Source organism: Eumetopias jubatus, unplaced genomic scaffold, assembly GCF_037043125.1.
Source record: "Eumetopias jubatus isolate StellerSeaLion01/CBP00866 unplaced genomic scaffold, mEumJub1_p1.0 scaffold_1, whole genome shotgun sequence".
NCBI lineage: Eukaryota > Metazoa > Chordata > Mammalia > Carnivora > Otariidae > Eumetopias > Eumetopias jubatus.
The window spans coordinates 45,221,625-45,242,687 of NW_028274807.1; the positions used below are offsets into that span (position 1 = coordinate 45,221,625).

General features: G+C 35.6%; 1 protein-coding gene across 3 annotated transcripts in view; it reads left to right on the forward strand.

Moving 5' to 3' along the window:
• The window catches only part of EPHA6 (EPH receptor A6), an 819,528-nt gene that overhangs the window by 693,896 nt on the left and 104,569 nt on the right, over positions 1-21,063 (forward strand). For all 3 annotated transcript variants that reach the window (XM_088025312.1, XM_088025358.1, XM_028119182.1), the window contains one exon: positions 2,928-2,989. In XM_088025312.1, coding sequence (XP_087881438.1) covers positions 2,928-2,989 — 62 coding nt within the window. The remainder of the gene's footprint in view (positions 1-2,927; positions 2,990-21,063) is intronic.

Consider the following 21,063-nt stretch of genomic DNA (forward strand, 5'->3'; position numbering starts at 1 on the left):
AAAAAGCGAGAAAAGCTGAAATATCTTGAAAATATAAAAAGAATTAATCACCTCCAAATATATTTTCCAAGAGCAATAATGTATTATATAATTTTTACATATTTGAAAATAAGACAAAGCACTGTTTACCAATAGACTTCTGTCACCTAGCCACATATTTGAATACCATCCTGTCATAATTCCCCTTATACTTATCTATTTTGTTGATTATAAAATATGATCATAGACTGTAAGGTTGCTTGTAATCTTCACAGTGTAACTAACCTCCCTATAGAAAACCACTAGGAAACAAATTACAGGTTAGATGCCAGCAGTATTCTAATAAGACAGCTCCTTAGTTTAATAATAGCAGCTCTAAATTGATGTGACTGCACAAAATACAAAAGATGCAGAGCTCAGGTGTGAAACTTCTAATTCACAAGAAACTGGGGGAGTCTTCATCTGACTCTTTATTATCCTTAATGAGAAGATGAAACTTATCACTGATGAACTTCAAGATTGCCTGAAGTATCTCCCAAGGAGTTATAGAGAGAACCTATTTCAAAGTACTTGGTATTCACACAGATTAGGATCTTGCTCAAATACTTCAGTGTTACCCTCTGAGGAATTAGGAAAATCGTTGAGAAAAATCATCTTGTTACTATGAAGCACCTACTCTGCTCAGCTTTACGGGACATGGCTTTGAGAAACCTAGTGAATGGGGATACATAGCATCTATGGGAAGTTAAGAGAGAAAAACAACCTAACATAGAACCAGGCACAACATTTCATAATGTAGACAGTAGATGTGATGGGAATGCCACTTATAGGAAATATCACCATGGAGACTTTCAAGGAAGAGGTGCAGTATATAAATTCTGAGAAGGTGTGGGATGAGATTATGGAGAGAAGAAGCAAATTGGTAGATAATCCTGGCAGGGGAATACCAAAAGGAAAAGCAGAGGATTGAACCAGTATAGATGATAATGACAGCTAATGGAACAGGAGATGGTAGGGCTAGTTAGGAGAGATGAGGTCCAGCATGGGAGGATGAACCTTACAGCTTTGATCTATAAATTATGTCAGAGAGGCACCTATGGCATAAAAGTTAAGAGCTTAAGCTCTGAGACATTCTGCCTTACCAGCTGCTTGACTCTGGGCAAGTAATTTTCTATCCTCCAATTTCCTTATCTGTGTAATAGGGCTAATAATAATTTGTATCAATACAGGGAAGTGCTTGCAAGGTTTTTTTTTATTGTATCAAGACTGACATTCTTAGGGAGAGGAATATATATATATATATATTATTAAACTAAACATGTTTCTCTGGCAGCAATGGTCAAGGTAGGTTAAAATGATGTGACTCTGGGCAGGTGAACCCAGGCAACCTCTGTAGTAACCCAGTGTTTCCCCTTAACTTCCATGATCCATTATCATTGAAACTGGAATACTGGTCTCAGAACTTTCATATTTAAGTATAAAAAAATGATTTTTTATTTTCCGTGTCTTGCTAACCAAGTGTTTGCATCAGGCTCCTATTTCCAAGCTCTCTAAAACCAATAGCCAAATAAAAGATTTCATGACAAACCGTCAGATTTAAAACCTGGATCTTCTAGATCCTTGCTACAAAAGCGTGGACAGTTCATTTGACCTCAGTATTTTCTGATAAAGTTCTGTATCTATATTTGGGTGAAATTAATGACTTTGAGGAACATTATGGAAATCCACCAAAATGGAAAATTTCTTTGGATTCTGTTACTATGCATGATAAATTGGGAGTTTTATTACTACGTTTAACCTTTAGCACATCTTTCTTTAAAATATAGATTCAAATATAAAATCTAGCATTTGCAGACATTGTACTAATTTGTTACAGTCAGCCTTTTTAACCCATAAGGCTTTGAGTTCATAAAAGGGACATGAATTACAAGATGAGATCTAATATTTCCATCATTGCTACACATAATTTCTTTCCAGATTTTTTTTGTACTCATGAGAGAAAACCTCTGTGCACAGTGCAGATTCAATTGCTAAAAATTTCAATGAGAAGCAAGAAATATAGAAGTAAAAAGTAAATGTGTCATACATGTTTATTTCAGGTAAATATCATTTTCCCTTCATCTGAAATGAGTTTATCTTTTAAATTTGAGCAATTTGGCAGAACAAATAGATTCCTTTCTCTGAAACAAATCTAAGTTATTTATGTCAAATATTCTACCTAATGGAGGTATTGGGAACTGTTAACAGTTGCAAATAGATATAATAAAGAAGAAATAAATGATGTTCAGTTTCTGACTTTAGTTTCTTACTAGAGTACAAAGTCAGAGTTACTTATTTTTCATGTACTGCCAACATTGTTATCTTGATCTAATCTATGTCCAATAAAGATATGATCAGGAACTATTGCAGAGCCCACCAACTTTGTGGAATTCATCAATCTGCTGACATTTTTCCACTTAGAAGCCCTTAAAAGCGGACTATAACTGATGGTTTATAATTTCTTAAAGAGAATTTATAAATTTCTCCTCTCTGCTTTGCCTTAGGAATATTTCAGAAATGCCCGGTCTAATGTTTCGAGAAGTTACCACAACTGCCAGAGCAGCCTCGGTAACTACATGAAGCCTCACTTTAGCTTGTCGCCGGTCTTTTAAGGAAAAGCTCAGGACAAAGAGAACATAATCTAAACAATCGATGGTAGGGCTTTAGAAAAGGAAATTCTTAATTCCCTTGTAATTCGTGTTCTTTTTATGAACTCAACAGAAATAATGCTATAAAAAATGGAGAGATGCCTATGTAGAATATTAAGGCTTTTGTAGAAGCGTGTTGGAAAATGAAGTTCCTATTAATAAAATACAAATAATTTAGCTGCCACAGCTGGAGATCTCTAACTGCAGCATATCTTTCTGTAATTGCTCTAATCCTTGTGTGTTCTCTTGCTCTTTTTGCAGGCAGACCAGTAATGATTGTGGTGGAATATATGGAAAATGGATCCCTAGACTCCTTTTTGCGGGTGAGGTGTTCTTTTCTGATGGCATTTAAATAAGCTATTCCGAGTTCTAGATTTAAATCATTTATCATAAATTAATTTTTGCATAATGTTATTCATGGATTTTTCCATGAAGAATAGCAGCATTTTCTCTAGGGTGCTTTTCTCTGAAACTGTGATACATTAGTGTGTTACTAACGGGAGGAGTATATACACATAATAATATAATTGATTTCTCCTATAAATTCACATGCCATATTTATATATATATATTTCAAATGATGTTATAAAGAGAGTAAATGAAACTCAGTTGCCTCACATAAACATTCATTTTGCTTTTATCACACTTAACTATTCAGTATGATGTTTTATGCACAATCTATACTGCTGAACCCCTTAAATTGATGTGTATTTACCAGTAATGACTTAAGTTCATATCAGAAAACTGGTTTTATCCCTCTTAAAGTCATTTACCTGACTTTCAGAAAAGAAAAGAAATATGACAAAACTGTAGCAGAGATCTGTTTCAGAACAAAAATTTTTAAAGTACTCTTTGTAAAGTGACTTATCCAAGTGCTCGCTTTGTCAGCACATATACTAAAGTGACTTGTCCTTGAGAGTATGGTGTGTACAAAAATCATTTGTGTTATAGAGTAGTAGAGAATAACAGAGCTGAGAAGGCACCATGAAGTTATATTTCAAATGTACTTATAATGTATTTAATATTTAAAAAGTTATCATATGTTACAAAAGTATTCATTGATAATAAAAACCAGAAATATAAAAAATAATCACTACAATAAATATTTTTCATTCCCAGCAGGGTTCACATATTTGAAGTCACTATATTCTTAAATATTTATCTATCTACAGAGACATGGCCATTTTTCTTACTTATTCTTGGACTTTTGCTATTTGGAACGTGTTACACTATTTTTTAATTTTTTTATTTTGTTCAGTTAGCCAGCATATAATACATCAGTGTTACACTATTTTTTATCTTCCTTTTCATGTGATAAAAATGGTCTTGAACATTCTTTCTTCACTTTATTTTTTGCTCTGTGTTACCTGATCAGGTTCTGCATTTCACCTTTCTTTTTTGATCTCATTTTCATTTATTTTTCTTGAGTTCATGCCCTCTTCTTCCAACCCCTCTCAATATTAGCAGTGATGATATACTTACCCTGCAACTGGATTTGATGTCCAAATTCAATGCCAGAAGCTGAATTCAGCAAAATCGTCCAGTTATTACAGAGCAATACTCCTTGCACAATGCAGACTCTCAACCAAGTATGCTCTTTAAGGCAAAATGAAATTCACAGGTATTTGGAGACACGAACTATTTGTTTTTTTGTTTTTTTCTGTAGCCATTCTCAATGTTATTTTATTGCTTGTATTCATTCCTCCTGTAAATGTGCTAAATTATTTTAGAATAATTTATCAGGACCACCTATGGTACTTGAAATGCATATATAGTTAGGCCCTTCCATTATGTTTATTCCAAAGCTCTTTTTTATCAGACATATACCAAAAACACTTATTCTCTAATGATGCTTGGGACATGTTTTGGGTTTTATTTTTTTATCAGCTATATCCTAAAGCTGAATATAATGGCAAATAATGTCGCACATACTCAATCTAAATTGCTGCTGAAAATTGGATTGAATGACTGCCTGCCACAACAAATTAGGAGAGAATTGTTAGCTTGAGATATACTTTTTTATCCTGATGAATCCTGAATTAATTAAAAAGCATTATAAAGAAAAGATAATATGTTATCAATAAAATATTTATTTGTAAACATCCTACTACATGTTTATAAGTGGTATACCATTACCTCTGCTATGAGAATCTTAATATATGTTAGCTCACCTTGGCTCGTCACTTATCAGCGGTGCAACCTTGTGACTTGGGCAAGTTACTAACTTGTGTGTGCCTCTGTTTACTTAACTATAAAATGGGAATATTAACAGCATCTACTGCATATAAGTGTCGAGAGGACCCATTGAGTCAATTATTGTAAAGCTTATAGAATAATACATGACGTATTATAAGTGGTAGAGTGAAGATTCGAACTCAGGTCCCCGACTCAAAGCGATGTTCTCATACACTTTTTTTTTTAAGATTTTATTTATTTATTTGAGAGAGAGAATGAGAGATAGAGAGCATGAGAGGGAAGAGGGTCAGAGGGAGAAGCAGACTCCCCGCCGAGCAGGGAGCCCGATGTGGGACTCGATCCCGGGACTCCAGGATCACGACCTGAGCCGAAGGCATTCGCTTAACCAACTGAGCCACCCAGGCGTCCCTCATACACTTTTTTTTTAATCAAACTACTTACCACTTCTTTTTAGAAGATCACTGTCATCTCCCCATGTGAACGTGTGTCCTGTCTGCATGTAGAATTTCTATTAAAATAAACATCATTGCATGAGAAAAAAAAATCCACAGGGCCCAATACTCCCTTCTTACCCTTTTTTAATATTCTTACCTTTCTTTGTAATCGTTTCTCTTTTACCCCAGAAGCTCAAAGTGCTATATAAACTTTATGTCAGTAGCAGACACTCAGCTCCCCATGGCAAGCAGAAATAAAATTTATAAAGATATATATCCTATAAATTCTCAAAAATGAAGTCATTTTTCAAACTACTGCTTTAGAATTTGATAATCGCAGCTTCTGTGAGCACAGAGGAAGTGGCTAAGTGCATTGCGTTGTAGGGAAGCAATCCGTGGCTCATTAATAGCATTCTGTGCTTACTAGAAGCAGAAAAGATTTCCCCGTGGTCTCCCACATATTTGAAAATCACTTTAGTTTACTGTCTTATATGAAAGAGTGGTAGCAAAACTAAGTACAAAATTACAATCTAGTGCCAGTGGTGGTGGCTGGCTGGCTGTGATATTGCAGTAGATTCATAAATCATCTACTGTTCAGGATCCTTATGGAGATTCCTCCAGATATATATTGGCAAGAGCTGGTGTGGTTAAGTGTCTGTGTTTGTGTGTGTGTGCGTGCACGTGTGTGTGTGTGTGCGCGCAGCGCAGGCAGAAGGGAGGTGGGTGGGTATGTAACTATATGTGTGTTTTTAATTTTAAAATAAAATGCATCCTGACTTAGCAAGCAGAGCATCAGCTCTGCTGCCTGGAATGTATGACCTCACTGATGGGCAAATATTCCTAACTTTTCCAAGTGTGGATTAAGTGTAATCTTGGCCATCATCCCTGTATGGTCTCTCTCAAACTATACATTTGGATTTCATAAACACTTTTTGTAACACGTGCCTGGCAACTGCTTGCCCTTAAATCTTTGGACTTGCATTTTTATAACAATATTAAGAAGCAATTCAAATAAAAACAGTTTTAAAATACTTAAAAACTTTGAGATACCATATGCCAACCACAAAAAGTTATTCCTTTATTTTATAATATTTGTTGAATGTGGGTTTGTTTATCAAATCACACAATTCAGCTATGTAAAAATATAATACCACTGGTTTCAGTATAAGAGGTTATATTGTGTGTGTTCAGGCTACAGCCTCTTGTTGCCACCTCAAATCCTTTGATATGAGAGAAAAGATACAGATACATTATTTGCAAAGCACAAAGAGAACGAGGGGGGATTAATAAAAACAAAATCCAACAAGATCAGATTGAGTAAGGAAACCATATTTCAAAACATAATTGGGAAAGGATGCCTAGGAGCAAGAAGAATGTGTGGAAGGTGGTGCTACAAACTGATTTGAAGATACAGAGTAGGAATAGGATGGGCTGGTCGTTGGGAGATGCTGAGTTTCATGTGGGTTGTATTCCATTTGAGATGTCTATGGAACATGCAGTGAACATGTCCAGACAGCAATTAGAAACGCAAATCTGAAGCTGAGGAGAAAAATACTGACTAAAGTCAAAGATCTGGTAGCTGGTAGCATAAGAGTGGTTATTAAAGCCAAACCATATTTGCTAGGAGAACTTTTAGAGAAAGGCAAGGAGCTGAACAAGGTTGGGACTCTGTGGCATGCCAACCTGAGGAGGCAGCAGGGTAGTGTCTCCAAAGGTGACTAAGAATAAATGGTCAAAGAGGAACAAGGAGGGAGATGAGGACATGGAATCCTGCGCACCAGGCAGGAGCAAATAAGCAACTGTATCAAGTGCAGCAGAGAAGTTCAGAGAAACAAAGACTGAAAAGCATCTATGGGATTTACCACTTACGAGATCCTCTGTGATCTCAAGAGCATGTTTAATGGGTTGGTGCCAGGCAGAAGTCAGAATGCATAGGGCAAAAGGAGAATGAAAGATGAATAGGAATTGGGGTTTTTGTGGGTTTTGTTTTTTTTTGTGGGGAGGTAAAAAGTGCGTGAGATAGCAAGTCAAGAAAAAAATCAGTTGCTAGTGGACAAAAAGAAACATGAAGGCTATTTTTTAAATAGAAAGAAATTTAGACTATTTATACACTGGGGGATAGGCAATTAAAGAAAATACATTGATAAGGCCAACTATCTCAGGATATGGGAAGGTACAAAATCAAGGACACTGGTAAAAGATTAACTTTGAATAGTAGAGGCCTCCACATCTTCCAAGGCTCATGGGACTGTGTGTTGTCAATCTAGAGAGATTTATGAGAAGCATTAAATTGAAGGAAATGATACCTGATGTTGCATTTCTATGTGAAGTAGGAGGAGAGTTTATTTGGGAGTTTGAGGACAAACCTTCATTTAAAGTAAAAGTTTAGAATAATTGCTGAAGTTAAAAAGAAAAGTAGCTGATCACTGATCAGACCAAAGGAAAAAAAAGGGGGGCGGGCATCAAGAGCAGGTTCTGGACCAGGAACAGTTTTTCCCGGGGCCCCAGCAAGGGCAACCAGTTAAAAATTGTTACCAAGGTTTTTAACGATAATGCAACCCTCAGTGTCCGGAAGTGGATCTTCTGGACTGCTAATCCAGTAATTGTCATTAGATATCTGTATTCTTCCTCCACTTCTGCCAGACATCTTTCGTCCTGGAGAAAGTAAAATAATTAACTAATGCTGACATCCAGCTGATGCTGAAGAATCTGAATGTGTTCTGGCAGTGGTGTGCATGTTTCCATGACTTTCTGCAGGAACACTCGACCCCCCCAAATGTTAAGAATGGAGATAACAGAGGCTACCGTGTGTAGAGCAGGTACAACAGAAACACATAGGCGTTAAAGGTGAATTGGGGTGGTGGAAAAAGAATCTTGCAGGTAAGCAACTGGGGAATCCAGGTTAGACAGAGAAGGAAATAAAAAGACTGATAGGCTAGAAATGAATAGAGACGTCATCGGCTGGGAGCTGTGACCATGTAAAAGAGGAAGTATATTGTATGATGAGGGTGGGAGAGCTGAAGGAAAGTAGAGTGTGCCAGAAGTACAATACGGGCAGTGGTTTGTTAGACCCAGATCATTCCAGGTTGCGAGAGATGATTATTAAATGACCAGGAATCTAGGGAGCTGGTTGTTAAACTGTTAGTAGCTTGAAATTGGCCATGATGGAAATATTTACACGATAGCAGTTGGCAAACACCACAGATCATTGCTTGTTTTTTTGTTTTTCTCCAGAGGGCCAGTTTACCAACACAGTATATTGACACTTAAGATTTCTGAAGCAAAAAAAATAAAAATAAAACAAAATGAAATAAAATATTTCTGAAGCAAGGCCGTTTTAGGGGTGACAGTTTCCAGATGTGGCCCTAAGAATCAGTGGCTAAAGCAAAAATGAAGATGAATATCTTTAATTAACTAATGTAGATAGCAATTATGTGTGCTTTCTGTGAGTCAGGCATTACCCCAATCCCATCTGTGCATTCATTAATTCACCAAGTGCTTACAGCCACATTATGAGGTGGGTGTTAATATTATCCCCATTTTAGCAATGAGGAAACTGAGGCAAAGCATAATAGGTAGCTTGCCCAATGTGAAAAGGCTGATAAATCATTCTCTTTTTTTTGTTGCACAAAAATATGTGTTCATATTTAGTTCACATAGTAGACCAGGTGCTATTCTGGAGGCTAGGATACAGAAGTGAACAAAACAGAAATAAAAAATCTAGTGGGAAGAGAAATAAAGAATTCAGCCAAATGTATGTACATCAGATGGGAAGAAAAAGTAGGAGAAGTGAAGATGAAAGTGAAAATTTCAGTATGAAATTGAATGAACAGGCAAGATCTTACTGAAAAGTGTCATATGAGTAAAGATGGAAGAAGGTGAGGGAACAAGCCAACTAGATGCCTAGGGGGAAATATTCCAAAGAGTAGGAATAGCAGGGGCCAACACCCTGAGGTTGGAGCATTTTATACCCAAAGAACTACAAATTAAGCCTTTATGCTTTATGACCAATGCCTGTTTTTTTCCTAGAACATTGCTAATTCCTGCCTATTGCCTCTTCATAATTATTAATATTGACCCTTTTATCCTGCAGTTGGGTTAATAAAATATATCATCACCCTATGGTTATGGTTAGAAGAGATTATATAAGGGGAAGCATGGTAGAAGATGAAGTCAGAGAGTTGATGGAGACAGAAAGGGACTCAAATGTTGGAGGGAAATTATTTTCAACCTTGGCTACACATTATAATCATTTAATTTAGAGAGCTTTTAACAATCCCAAGGTCCAGCCTGCATCCCACGTGAATTAAATCAGAATCTCTTGGTGGAACGCGTGCATTTATATTTGTTCGAAGTCCCCCAGCTGAGTCTAATATGCAACGAAGTTGTCAAAACACTGAATTGGGGCATTTTAGGCCATTGTAATGTGTTTGAGTTTTCTCTGGGTAAGACGTGAAGCTATTGTAGGGTTTGGGGTAGAGATACAACATAATCTGATCGTGTTTTTAAAAAATTGCTCTGGTTGCTATATTCAGAGACAATTGTGAAGTACAGATGGTTGGAGAGAAATTTGGAGGCTTTTGTAATAAAAATCTAAGTAAGGAGATGACAGTGGCTTAGATGAGGATTATAGTTGAGTTGATGGAAAATACTAGATTCTGTGGTGTAGAGCTGTTAGAATTTGCTATTAGATTGGACAAAGTGTACAGGCGAAAGGGAAGATTCAAGGGTAACTGTCATCCATAAAATAAAGTCAAGAATAGGCAATAACTACTTCCCACAGTTATTGTGAGTTTTATGTAGTATTAAATAGCTAATAGACCTAAACTCCATTTAAAGTCTCCATAATATTATCTATTATTATAATGTATATCAGAAGATGTCACCAAGAGTTTTAAAATTGTTTTTCTGTTACTTCCTGGTCTGTTTTTTTCTAATGGCTAAAAGTAGTTTTAATTTTCACCATTTAAAAAAAAATCTAGATATACGTCAAGAATATGAGTATTTAAATAATACATATCAGTGCATATCAGCCTTTCAAAAGCAATGTGAGTCATTTGAAGAGTTTCCTTGAACAAATGCAAAGCTAATATTAATTTAAAAAATTAAAGGGATCTTTTAAATATTTATGTAGTCAAATTATAAATCTAGTAAAGATGGCATTTTACCTTATGCTGGTTATATATTAATAATGAGAGCTGTATTTTATTAGCATACTTTCCTTGTAAATTGTGTTCTGTGGAATTATATTTGTGCTAGGGTATGAGAGCAAAATTAATCTACATCGCATTCATTTAATATTCAACAGTAAAAAAAAAATGAAGTCACATTTCCCTACCAATACCTTTTTTTAAACATAAAAATTAGAGTTGAATTAATCCCCTTAATTACTTTTTTCAGAAAAAATATATAAAACTTCATGTAGACAAATGTTATTATTTACCATGCCTGTGCCAGCTTAATGCCAAATAGTATTCTAAAAATAATGTGACAGTAAACATCCAAATATATGAAAGCAGGGTATACTTGGATCCAAGCATATGGCTGGCTGAACTTTTTATTTTTAAATTAGAAGTTAGAGTGTCAACTTCCAAAAGCCTGAATTTATCTCTTTTAGCATTATAATATTGTAAATGTGTTGTGGCATTTTTAGTACCTGGTACCATAAAATTGTACTCTAATTTTCCTAATTCTTCTTTTGCATACAGGTTTTTATGTTGATTTTCTAATTGGTGTGTAATTCATAATTATAGTGATGTATAGAGATATTCCATGCATTTTCCTGAACTCCCATATGGTCAATCCTATATCCCCATTTGTACCATACAGGAGATTTTGGATTTACAGAACTAAATATTAGACCTGAATCTTGCAATTCCCAACCATGCCTGCAAATCAGAATCACCATTCTAGAGAGATTTTATAAAATATAGATGCAGATTCAAGCAGCTATATTTTGCAAAAACTTCCCTGGGTAATTTTGATGAACTCTAATGATGCTTCATCAAGACCTCGGCACTCTGTGACACCCCTCCCCAGATGTCAAACAAAAAAAGTTTATATTTTCTTGGCTTTACTTAAGTGAAGCACACAGTAGCTAGTATAGATTACATTCACATAAACCTAAGCAAAAAAAGAAAGAAAAATCAAATTCAGTTGTAAACTTTGTAAACTAAAGCTATATTATATCCAGACCCGCTTTAAGCTCTTAAAATGTAATTCTGAAATCCAACTACCATGTTTCACAAATCCATATCTACTTTTCCTCCTAGATTTTTTAGATATATTAGAAATGACATTTTTGGTTTCCTTAGGATTGAAATTTCTGATTCTGTTATTGGTGGCCTCTCCCTTCTATAACTAAAAATATAACTCTACCTAGCTTAAGTGCAAATCCACAATGACTACAAAAGAAAAGCCTTGAAGGATTTAGTAAATATGCTACAGGAAATTATAATAAGATTTTCAACGGGGGAGACCACAAGAGCCAAGACTTCGGTAAAAAGGAGATATTGACTCTTCTTTGTTTGGTAATTATTTTAAAGCAAAAATTACTTAGTCTTTTCAAATCTATAAATAACCTTAGCCATTTCTTTTTCAAATTCAGGAGCATTTTTAAAAGTCACAGCATGGTCAACTTTCTGATTTAGAAACATAAAAACTGAATGTTAACTTTAAACTTAAGTTATAGAAGTAACCCTCCAAGGTCTGTTTTCTGCAAAGTCACTTTTCCAAACTCAAATGCATTTTCCCATAAATATTTCTTTTAAAGATATTGCTTAAGTCTCTAGGCAGATCCATAAAAGCCTCTTTAACTCAGACCACAGCTAAAGGATGTAACTTCCAATACGGAAGGGGGTCAGGAGTTTCCTTCAAAAGTAAAAAAGAGTGTTTTCCTCCCTTCTACATGACATGCCTTGGGCAAAATTTTTTTAAAGACCATTTTTCTGTGACATCCATCCCTCTCTTCATGTCCTCTTCGTAGGTCCTCAAATATTCAACTTTTCCTGTTTTAAATCCCATGTGGTGGCACACACTCCCCATCTCCTCTTATCCACAGGCTAGGTTTTCTTCCATTTCATAGAATCACCTATAACCTGAACCCCCCCACACACACACCATAATCTAAGCTCTCATTCTCTCATCACCACAGATCTTAGCTGGATATAAGGTGAAACTAACTCATGCTACCATCTGTGATTCACAAATATTTTTTTAATTCCTCCAGATGATTTTTGCATCTTTTACATAAACTTGTAAACCCAAATAGAATTTTTAAAATTTTTTTATCCTGGAAATAATACAACATGAGATCTATTCTCTCAGCAATTTTTTAAGCGTACAAAACAGTATTGTTAACTGTAGGTACAGTGTTGTGCAGCAGATCCAGAGAGCTTATTTATCTTGCTTACCTGAAACTCTATGCCTGTGGATTAGCAGCACCCCACATCCCCTGCCCCAGCCCCTGGCAATGCTGCAGGAGGGGGACTAGAGGCTTACAAAGTCCACTGTTTATATACCTCAATCTTTTGTAAACCACTTAGTGAGGTACATTTTTTGCATCGCCTTTTTATAGCTCAAGTCAGCATTTTAGAAGTAACCATTTTACAAGACTTCAGCTAACCCTTTTCTTTGTGTCATTCTGTTTTAAAACGCTGGTGCCATTCCTTATAACTCATGGTTAGTGAACCAAAAATGTCTTTTGACATGCATATGAATCAAAGTTTCATGACTTCAGTTTAGAACATAAATTGTCATTATCCAATAGTGTTTATTATGCCAGATTTGTGAGGAATCTTTGAAGTTGATTTATTTACTGAAGGTAACCAAGACACTGCATAGTGAATTGGATTCTCTGTAAATGTTTGCTAAATGATGATGTGCAATTTTTATTAATTCTACTCTATAATAGCAGCTTATCATCTACCAGCTGCAATATTGTTTATCACCCATATGTATTTCAGGACACTGAATCACTATAATTATTTACTGTATACAAAGGAGTATAGCACACTTTCAACAACAGAATTTTAGGACAATGATTTATTTTGTGGTCCACAGACCTTTGATAGTTTATAAGGCTATTCTGTTGATGGGATCAACATCACTATTTTCCAGTGAACTTCTACAAAGAAATATAGTAGAAACCTATATACCACATTTAGCCCCCTTTTCCTCACTCTTTAGTTAAAATATAAGATTCTGATGGTCATAATCAGAGTCAAACCAGAATCTTAACCTCAGAAGTAAAGATGGTTGCAAGTGTAGTCAATATTCTCATATACTCACGATTTTCTCAGAGAATCTCTTATAGTAAGTCTAATTTTCCATGAAAAATCCTTCAAGAAAATATCCTACTACTGACTAAAAGCCTGAAGTACTCCACTCCATTAAGATAAAAATAAATTCAGTTCAGTTCAGTTCAATCCAGTGAATATCTCTTGAATATCTGTCACGTGCCAGACATGATGCTAGGCCCTGAGATTTCAAAGATGACCAGGACTGTTGCCCTAGATGAGAGTATGTTCAAGCCAGTGAGAAAGGCTGACACACACATATGGGTTTAGCCAGTGTTGGTGTAGACGGGACGCTTTGAGAGCAATAAAGAAAGAAACTTGGTCCAACTTTATTCCTCCACTTTCCTGACCAGTTCCAAACTCCTTCCAATCTATTGTAGGCACTGTTAGCTGTGCTTTGAAAATAGATCTCAAATGTGATTCAAGCCACCAGTTTCTTTCTCCTTTGTTACTCTAATAGCTTCCAAATTAATACCCCTGCTAGCATTTTCATATGCAAGTCAGAGAATATCACTCCCCAATTAAAATTCATCTCTAACTTGTCATTACTTTTAGAATAGATTTTAGACTATTCGCCCGAGCTTACAATACTCTACCCAATTCTGCCTGTGCCTACCTCCCCAGTCTCCCTCTTACTCAACAAGTTCCAGCCTCACTGGCTTTTATTCATCAAGCATGCCAAACTCATTCTTGACTTAAGCGATTTGTACCTGCTGGGAACTACTCACAGCCTCCATCATATCATCTTCTTTCATAGTACTCCAGTTTACTTATTTTGTAGTTCTTCATTATTTAAAAGTATCTCATTTATTACTTACTTATTTATTTTCTGTCTCTGTGCCTCCAATTAAATGTTGGTGTGACTGGAACAGGCACCTTTTTTGTTTGCTTCCCACTCTGACTCCGGCAGTTAGAGCAACAACTGACCCATAGTAGATGCTCAGTGAGTATTATTTGAAAGAATGAACTTGGAGATTCAGCCAGGACCTCCTAGAAGACATAGCACTTCTCATGTAAAATTCAGGTGACCAAAGACCAGAAGGGCATTTCTGGAAGATGGAACTATATAAGCACAGCATTATCAGACATGAAATAACACGTTGTAAGAGCGAATTAAACACACACAACAAAATGAATCAGAATAAGTTACTTGAGACTGGAGATAGAAGCAAGGGTCATGCCTTTGTATTGAGTACTACACTTTATTCTTCACTGAAGTTCATTGAACAGTTTTAAGGAAAGGGGTGGTATACTGATATTTGTGTCTTCATAGAATTTGAATATATTTATTTAAAAAAATAATAATAATGTGATGACTTCAGGACAGCATAGCACTCAAATCCTACATTTGTCCTCAGCACAGGCTAAGTACATGAGCTCAACCTAAGATGATTGGACTCTGAGAGGCTTAAAGTGTTCATGCAGCGCCACCTGTGAGGCAGGGCCTTGAAAAACATCACTAGGAGTTTGCATCGCTTGCATTGTGAAGACAATGTGACATGCCAATGACTGCTCAGATCTGGTGGATGTCTTGCTCCAGCGTCTGAAAGAGAATCTGGTGGCACTCTGCAGTTCTTGGAAGTAGCGGGCATTATTATGTATAGCTTTCAGAAACCATCTTCCAATGGGGCTCACCTTCTCACCCATCAGGCTGAGAGAGCAAGGAAACAGAAGGATGAAGACGAACTGAGTTCTAGCCACTAAGCTCTGAGATGCAGTGTGTAAATATGCCACATTCACTCTCTTTCATTTGAATCTGCCTTCCTGGGAAAAAAACCAGGTGTCATAAAAAAATTCATAGTTTCTTTTTGATTAATCTCTAGTAGGAAGCCCAGAGATGTTAAATCTCAATGCTCTCACATTTTTCTCCTCCCCTCATAAACAATTCAATTCAGTTTGCATTAATATTTATTGAGTGCTGACACAAGGCATGGCAGTATAGTGGATGCTGTGATACAACTGCTACGTAAAAGAGAGAAAACCTGTGTCCTAGATGAAGAAAACAGCCTTTCTTAACACACGACAACAGGAATAATATGGCAACAAAAACCGGTGCACTACAAGATGGTATCAAAGGTTGTTTAACCCAGGCACATTTATTAACCGCCATATTCAAGATAAAGAGTATATCTTTTTTTTTTTGAACAGCTTTATTGAGATATAATTCACATATTACAAAATTCACCAATTTAAAGTTTATAATTCTCTAGTTTTTAGTATAGTCACAGAATTATACAGTCATCAGCACAGTGTAATTTCAGAGCATTTTTATTAGCATTATTATTATTTTTATTTTTATTTTTATTATTTTATTTTATTTTATTTTTATTTATTATTATTATTTTTATTATTATTATTACATTATGTTAATCACCATACATTACATCATTAGTTTTTGATGTAGTGTTCCATGATTCTTTGTTTGCGTACAACACCCAGTGCTCCATGCAGAACGTGCCCTCTTTAATACCCATCACCAGGCTGACCCATTCCCCCACCCCCCTCCCCTCTAGAACCCTCGGTTTGTTCCTCAGAGTCCACAGTCTTTCATGGTTCGTCTCCCTCTCTGATTTCCCCCCCTTCATTCTTCTCCTCCTGCTATCTTCTTTCTTTTTTTTTTTTAACATACATTGTATTATTTGTTTCAGAGGTACAGATCTTAAACCACACTCGAGGAGACTATGTTAACAAGGACTAGAAAAAGGAATTAAGATTTTGTGTGAAGGAGAGAGTCATATCATTTGTAGAGAAAGAGATTTGTGCCATACCTCATGGGGGAATAAATGGGACTCTTCCACTCAGCGACATAGATAAATAGATTCTCATTTGTTGGTTTATCTGGAGTGTTCTTGTTCATTTGTTTTTTGGTTTATTGGTCTCAGAGCTCTTTTATACCTTGCCTTATTAAGCAAAATTATGCTGCCCAAGCTAGGCCAGACTGGGTCATTATGGCAAAGTTTGGGTCAGCTCTTTTCTAGACAACTCCAATTAAAAAGAATACAGGCTCTGGAATTAGACTGCCTGGATTCAAATCCTGACTGCACCATTTAGTAGGTTATTAAATATCTTTGTCCTTCAGTTTGACCATCTATAAGACAGAACTAATAACTTCACTTATATCACAGAGTTGTTGCAAACATCGAGTATGATGATAATAAAAAGCTTGTAACTGTGACTGGTATGTAGTGTTTAAGGAATGTTAACATTTTCCGCTCCTATAATAAAGTGGCAACAATAGCCGTTAAGTTCCTAAAAGAATATAAAACTGTGCTTGGCGCTTCTCTTTGATCAAGCGCACATTTTATAAACAACTGAGAGAGAGAGATTGGGTTCACGGGTTGGGCACCCAGGGAAGCAGATTCTAAAAGGAGATTCCCATGAAGAAACTTCAGTGGGGAGAAGCACCAGGATCATCTCCCTTATTCCTATAAGTTCTAAAGTTTTGGCAGCTGATAATCCTTAGCTGAGTCCCTCTCTGGGAAATGGCCTTGGCTACAGCCCCTTTTCCTCAATTTGAATAAACTCTGAAGAGTTATCCCAGATCCAGGACATTCAATGGGGGTATATGAAGGCCTTTGTTGTGAATGCACTGCACATTAAGTTCTCCTGCTGCCCAATCCTTCTTTTTTCTATGCCCCCACAGATGTTGGTCCTAAGAGTGTGTAATCAGGGATCAACATTTAGCAAAATTAATAAATTTTACTGCTTCATCAAATACATTCTCATTCTTATACAAAACTGTCCCCTTTTTGTTTGTTTGTTTAGTTCATGTGGCAGAGAATATGAGGATAGAGGATACTAGTACAGTTTGGTTTGGTGCTACTACCTTGATCCTTAATTTGTTGTTAAGGCTCCTGTAATTTTACCCACCAGAATTTTGTACCATTGGTACAAATATCAACATAGTGAAGGAAAAAAAGGTAGATACATGTCTTAGTGCAAGTGTAAAAATAGTTTTGTCCTCACAGAACCCTGAAATGTCTTGGCCATGGGAATTAGAAATACATATTCCACATCATATAGTCACATGACAGAACATGGAGAAAGTGGTTTATCTTCATTTCAAACACCAAAATCTCATTTTTAATGAGGCCACTTACTGTTCTTGGAACTATGATTGCTATGATGCTGAATGAAAGCAATTAATTTAAGTCTCTCCAAACACTGGCAATAAGAAGAGTCAAAGTAATTTTGAAATAAGTTGCATGGAATACAAGAGGAGGGAACACTCCCAAACTCATTTTACAAGACCAGTATTACTCTGGTAACAAAGCCAGACAAAGACGCTGCAAGAAAACTACATGAGATATCACCTCACACCTGTCAGAATTCCTAAAATCAACAACACAAGATAGAACAGGTGTTGGCGAGGATGTGGAGAAAGGGGAACTCTCTTGCACTGTTGGTTGGAATGCAAACTGGTGCAGCCACTCTGGAAAATAGTATGGACATTCCTCAAAAAGTTAAAAATAGAACTACCCTATGATCCAGCAATCATGCTACTATTTGCCCAAAAAATACAAAATACTAATTCAAAGGGATACATGCACCCTAATATTTACAGTAAATTATTGTAATTTACAATAGCCAAATTATGGAAGTAACACACGTGTCCACTGATTGATGAATGGATAAAGAACCTGTGCTATGTATACATAATGGAATATTATTCAGCCATAAAAAAGAATGAAATCTTACCATTGGCAACAACATGAATAACAAAAATTAATAAAATACTGGAAATAGCATTTTTTCTGTACTTGATACAAAACTCTTCTTGCTATTAATGAATAGTAGCAAGGGAGTGGTGAGATCTGCTCTGGGTATTAGCATAATAACATTTTTTCTGAAAAGAAATTGGGCAATCAATATCAAGAATTTTAATAATGTTTATGTCTTTGAGGTATAAATTCTTCTGGAATTTATCCTCATGCAAGGATGGATATATGTGGATGTTTACTGAAGTTTTATTAACAATAAAAAATTGAAAATAAACGAAACTGGTAATACAGGAATATGGTACATTTATATATTAGAAACTATATTATCTTTATAAACAATATAGTCTTTAATAATATATGTTATTTTCATAATATATTATGAACAATATGAGATTAATTTTAATAACAGAAAAAATTAGACTACCAAATGATGGGTCTTAAATATGAATGAATTTTATCTCTTATTTATAGTTTTCTATTGTATTCCAAAATTTTCACAATGGATTCATATTACTTCCATAATCATAAAAATATGTTTTGTTGTTGTTTGTTATTTGTATTTGCTTATATTTTGTTTTGCTTTGGTTTGGTTTGGTATAACAGCACAGTTAGAAGCAAGAGCAGTTGATGTGTTCAGCAGTCAAACCCCATTTTAGGAGACTCAGTGCTTAAGCTCAGGTTAATAATTAGAATATAATATACAGATAATGGATGATCCCCCCCCCCATGGAGCTGGATCTGAGGTAATAATTTAATAAATATTTGGTGACCCCTCAGAAGTCATCCTACCTGCATTCTAAGCCCAACTCTCTCATTTACTTACCTTGGATGAATTGTATAACTTTACTGGGACTCAGTCTCTTCTCTGTTAAATTAGAATAGAGGAGATATTACCTAGATTAATGGCTCCTTGGCTTTTTTAAATCAGAGATTTATTTGAGAATTTGGTAAAAATTATGAATCTACTGCATATAAGCATGTGCCAGCTTCAAAAAGAATAAAATCATTACATTTAGTAAAAGAAAAGCAAGATTTATATACTAGAAACTACAAAATGTAGTTTGAAGTGATGCTGTACCAGTTTCTGAACCAGTATCAGGCTTAAGAAATTGGCAGCTTCAGCTTCCTATGTCTTGGAACATTTATTCTTAGAACCATGCTGTGAGGAACCATAACCTATCCCACAGAGAAGTCTACTTGAAGAAGAGCCAAGGGCTCCCAGCTACAGTCTCATTTGAGCTCCCAGTCAATGACCAGCCCAAACTTGACAGACTTGTGAATGAGCCGTCTTGGAAGATGGATCCATGCCCAGCCGAGCTACCCCAGTTGATGACTCCTGAACAGACATGAACCATCAGAGCCAACCCCTAACCAACTTGCACGTTTGTGACCCAAATAGGTGATAGTTATTGTTTTAAGTTGCTCAGGTTGGGGGTTAATTTGTTATGCAGCAAGAGATAACTGGGATACTTCATAAATATTGGATTTATTATACTGAGCTAAATAAAAGACTTACCTTAACCCCAAAAGATTTCAAGTAAAACTTTTGTATTGGCTTTAAGGCCTGTTTGTGTTTTGACAAATTTTGGACTTCCCCGAACTTGGATATGGATGTTTATCTGAAAATGGTTCTTCTTTTGGCAAACAAAAGTTTCATCTGCTGGCAAAAGTTAAATCCTTTCTGACAACTCAATAGCCTATACTGAGTCTGTGAAAAAAAAGGATCAAGAAATGAGTTTAACAAGCATTTTCTACACATTTTCTTTCATTAACAATATTAACTGTTAAACATTTCAAGAAAATATATTGTGGAAAGTGACTTTTGCTATATTTAATCAATTTTTGCTGAGGAAGTGAAAATGCTATTTCAAAACACAAATGGCTCTCTCACAGCATTTTATTTTCTCACAAGGAAAAAGCACAATTCCTGTCAAATGGAAGCATTTTTTCCTTGGCCTGCCTTTTCCCTTTGTGCTTTCTAGAATTCTAATTTGACTCCCCCATACAATAGAAATACATAGTCTAGAAATTGAGAAGTCACTGGATTACTCAGACTTGTGAAATATCTGGGATAAAATTCCATCTTTTTCCTCCTTTAAAAAAATAAGGCTCTAAATTTCATCAGTAACACTACACTCAAATAGTCACTCAGATGAGTGAATATTCAGCCTACTAGTGGTCATAAGCAAAAAAACAAACTGGTCAGAATTACCAGGAATAGCTTTAAACCAGACTAATGAGAGTCAGTCAGAATACTGATGGAAAACCTGTTTTCACTAGAGTTTGGTCATTTCCTTTTTATCCCCCTGATCTGGTAATAGCACTGAAAATCTACTATGCTGTTTACTTCTGCTGGTAACAGAAGTGGGGGGGGTAGCTAATCATACTCTTACTCTTTTTGTCTTAGCAAATTATTTTCAATAACAATGCTTTGTGTATTAATGTGTATTAATTATAATTGAAAGAGAAAACTACATGCCAATGTCATTGATGAGCATAGATGCAAAAATCTTCAACAAAATATTAGCCAGCTGAATTCAACAGTGCATTAAAAGGATCATACAGTGTAATCAGGTAGGATGCAAGAATGATTCAACAAAATGAAGGATACAAATCATATGATCATCTCAATAGATGCAGAAAAAACATTTGATAAAATTCAATACCCATTTATGATAAAAACTCTCAACAAAGTCCATATAGAGGGGAACACACCTTAACGTTATAAAGGCCATATGTGAGAAACCCA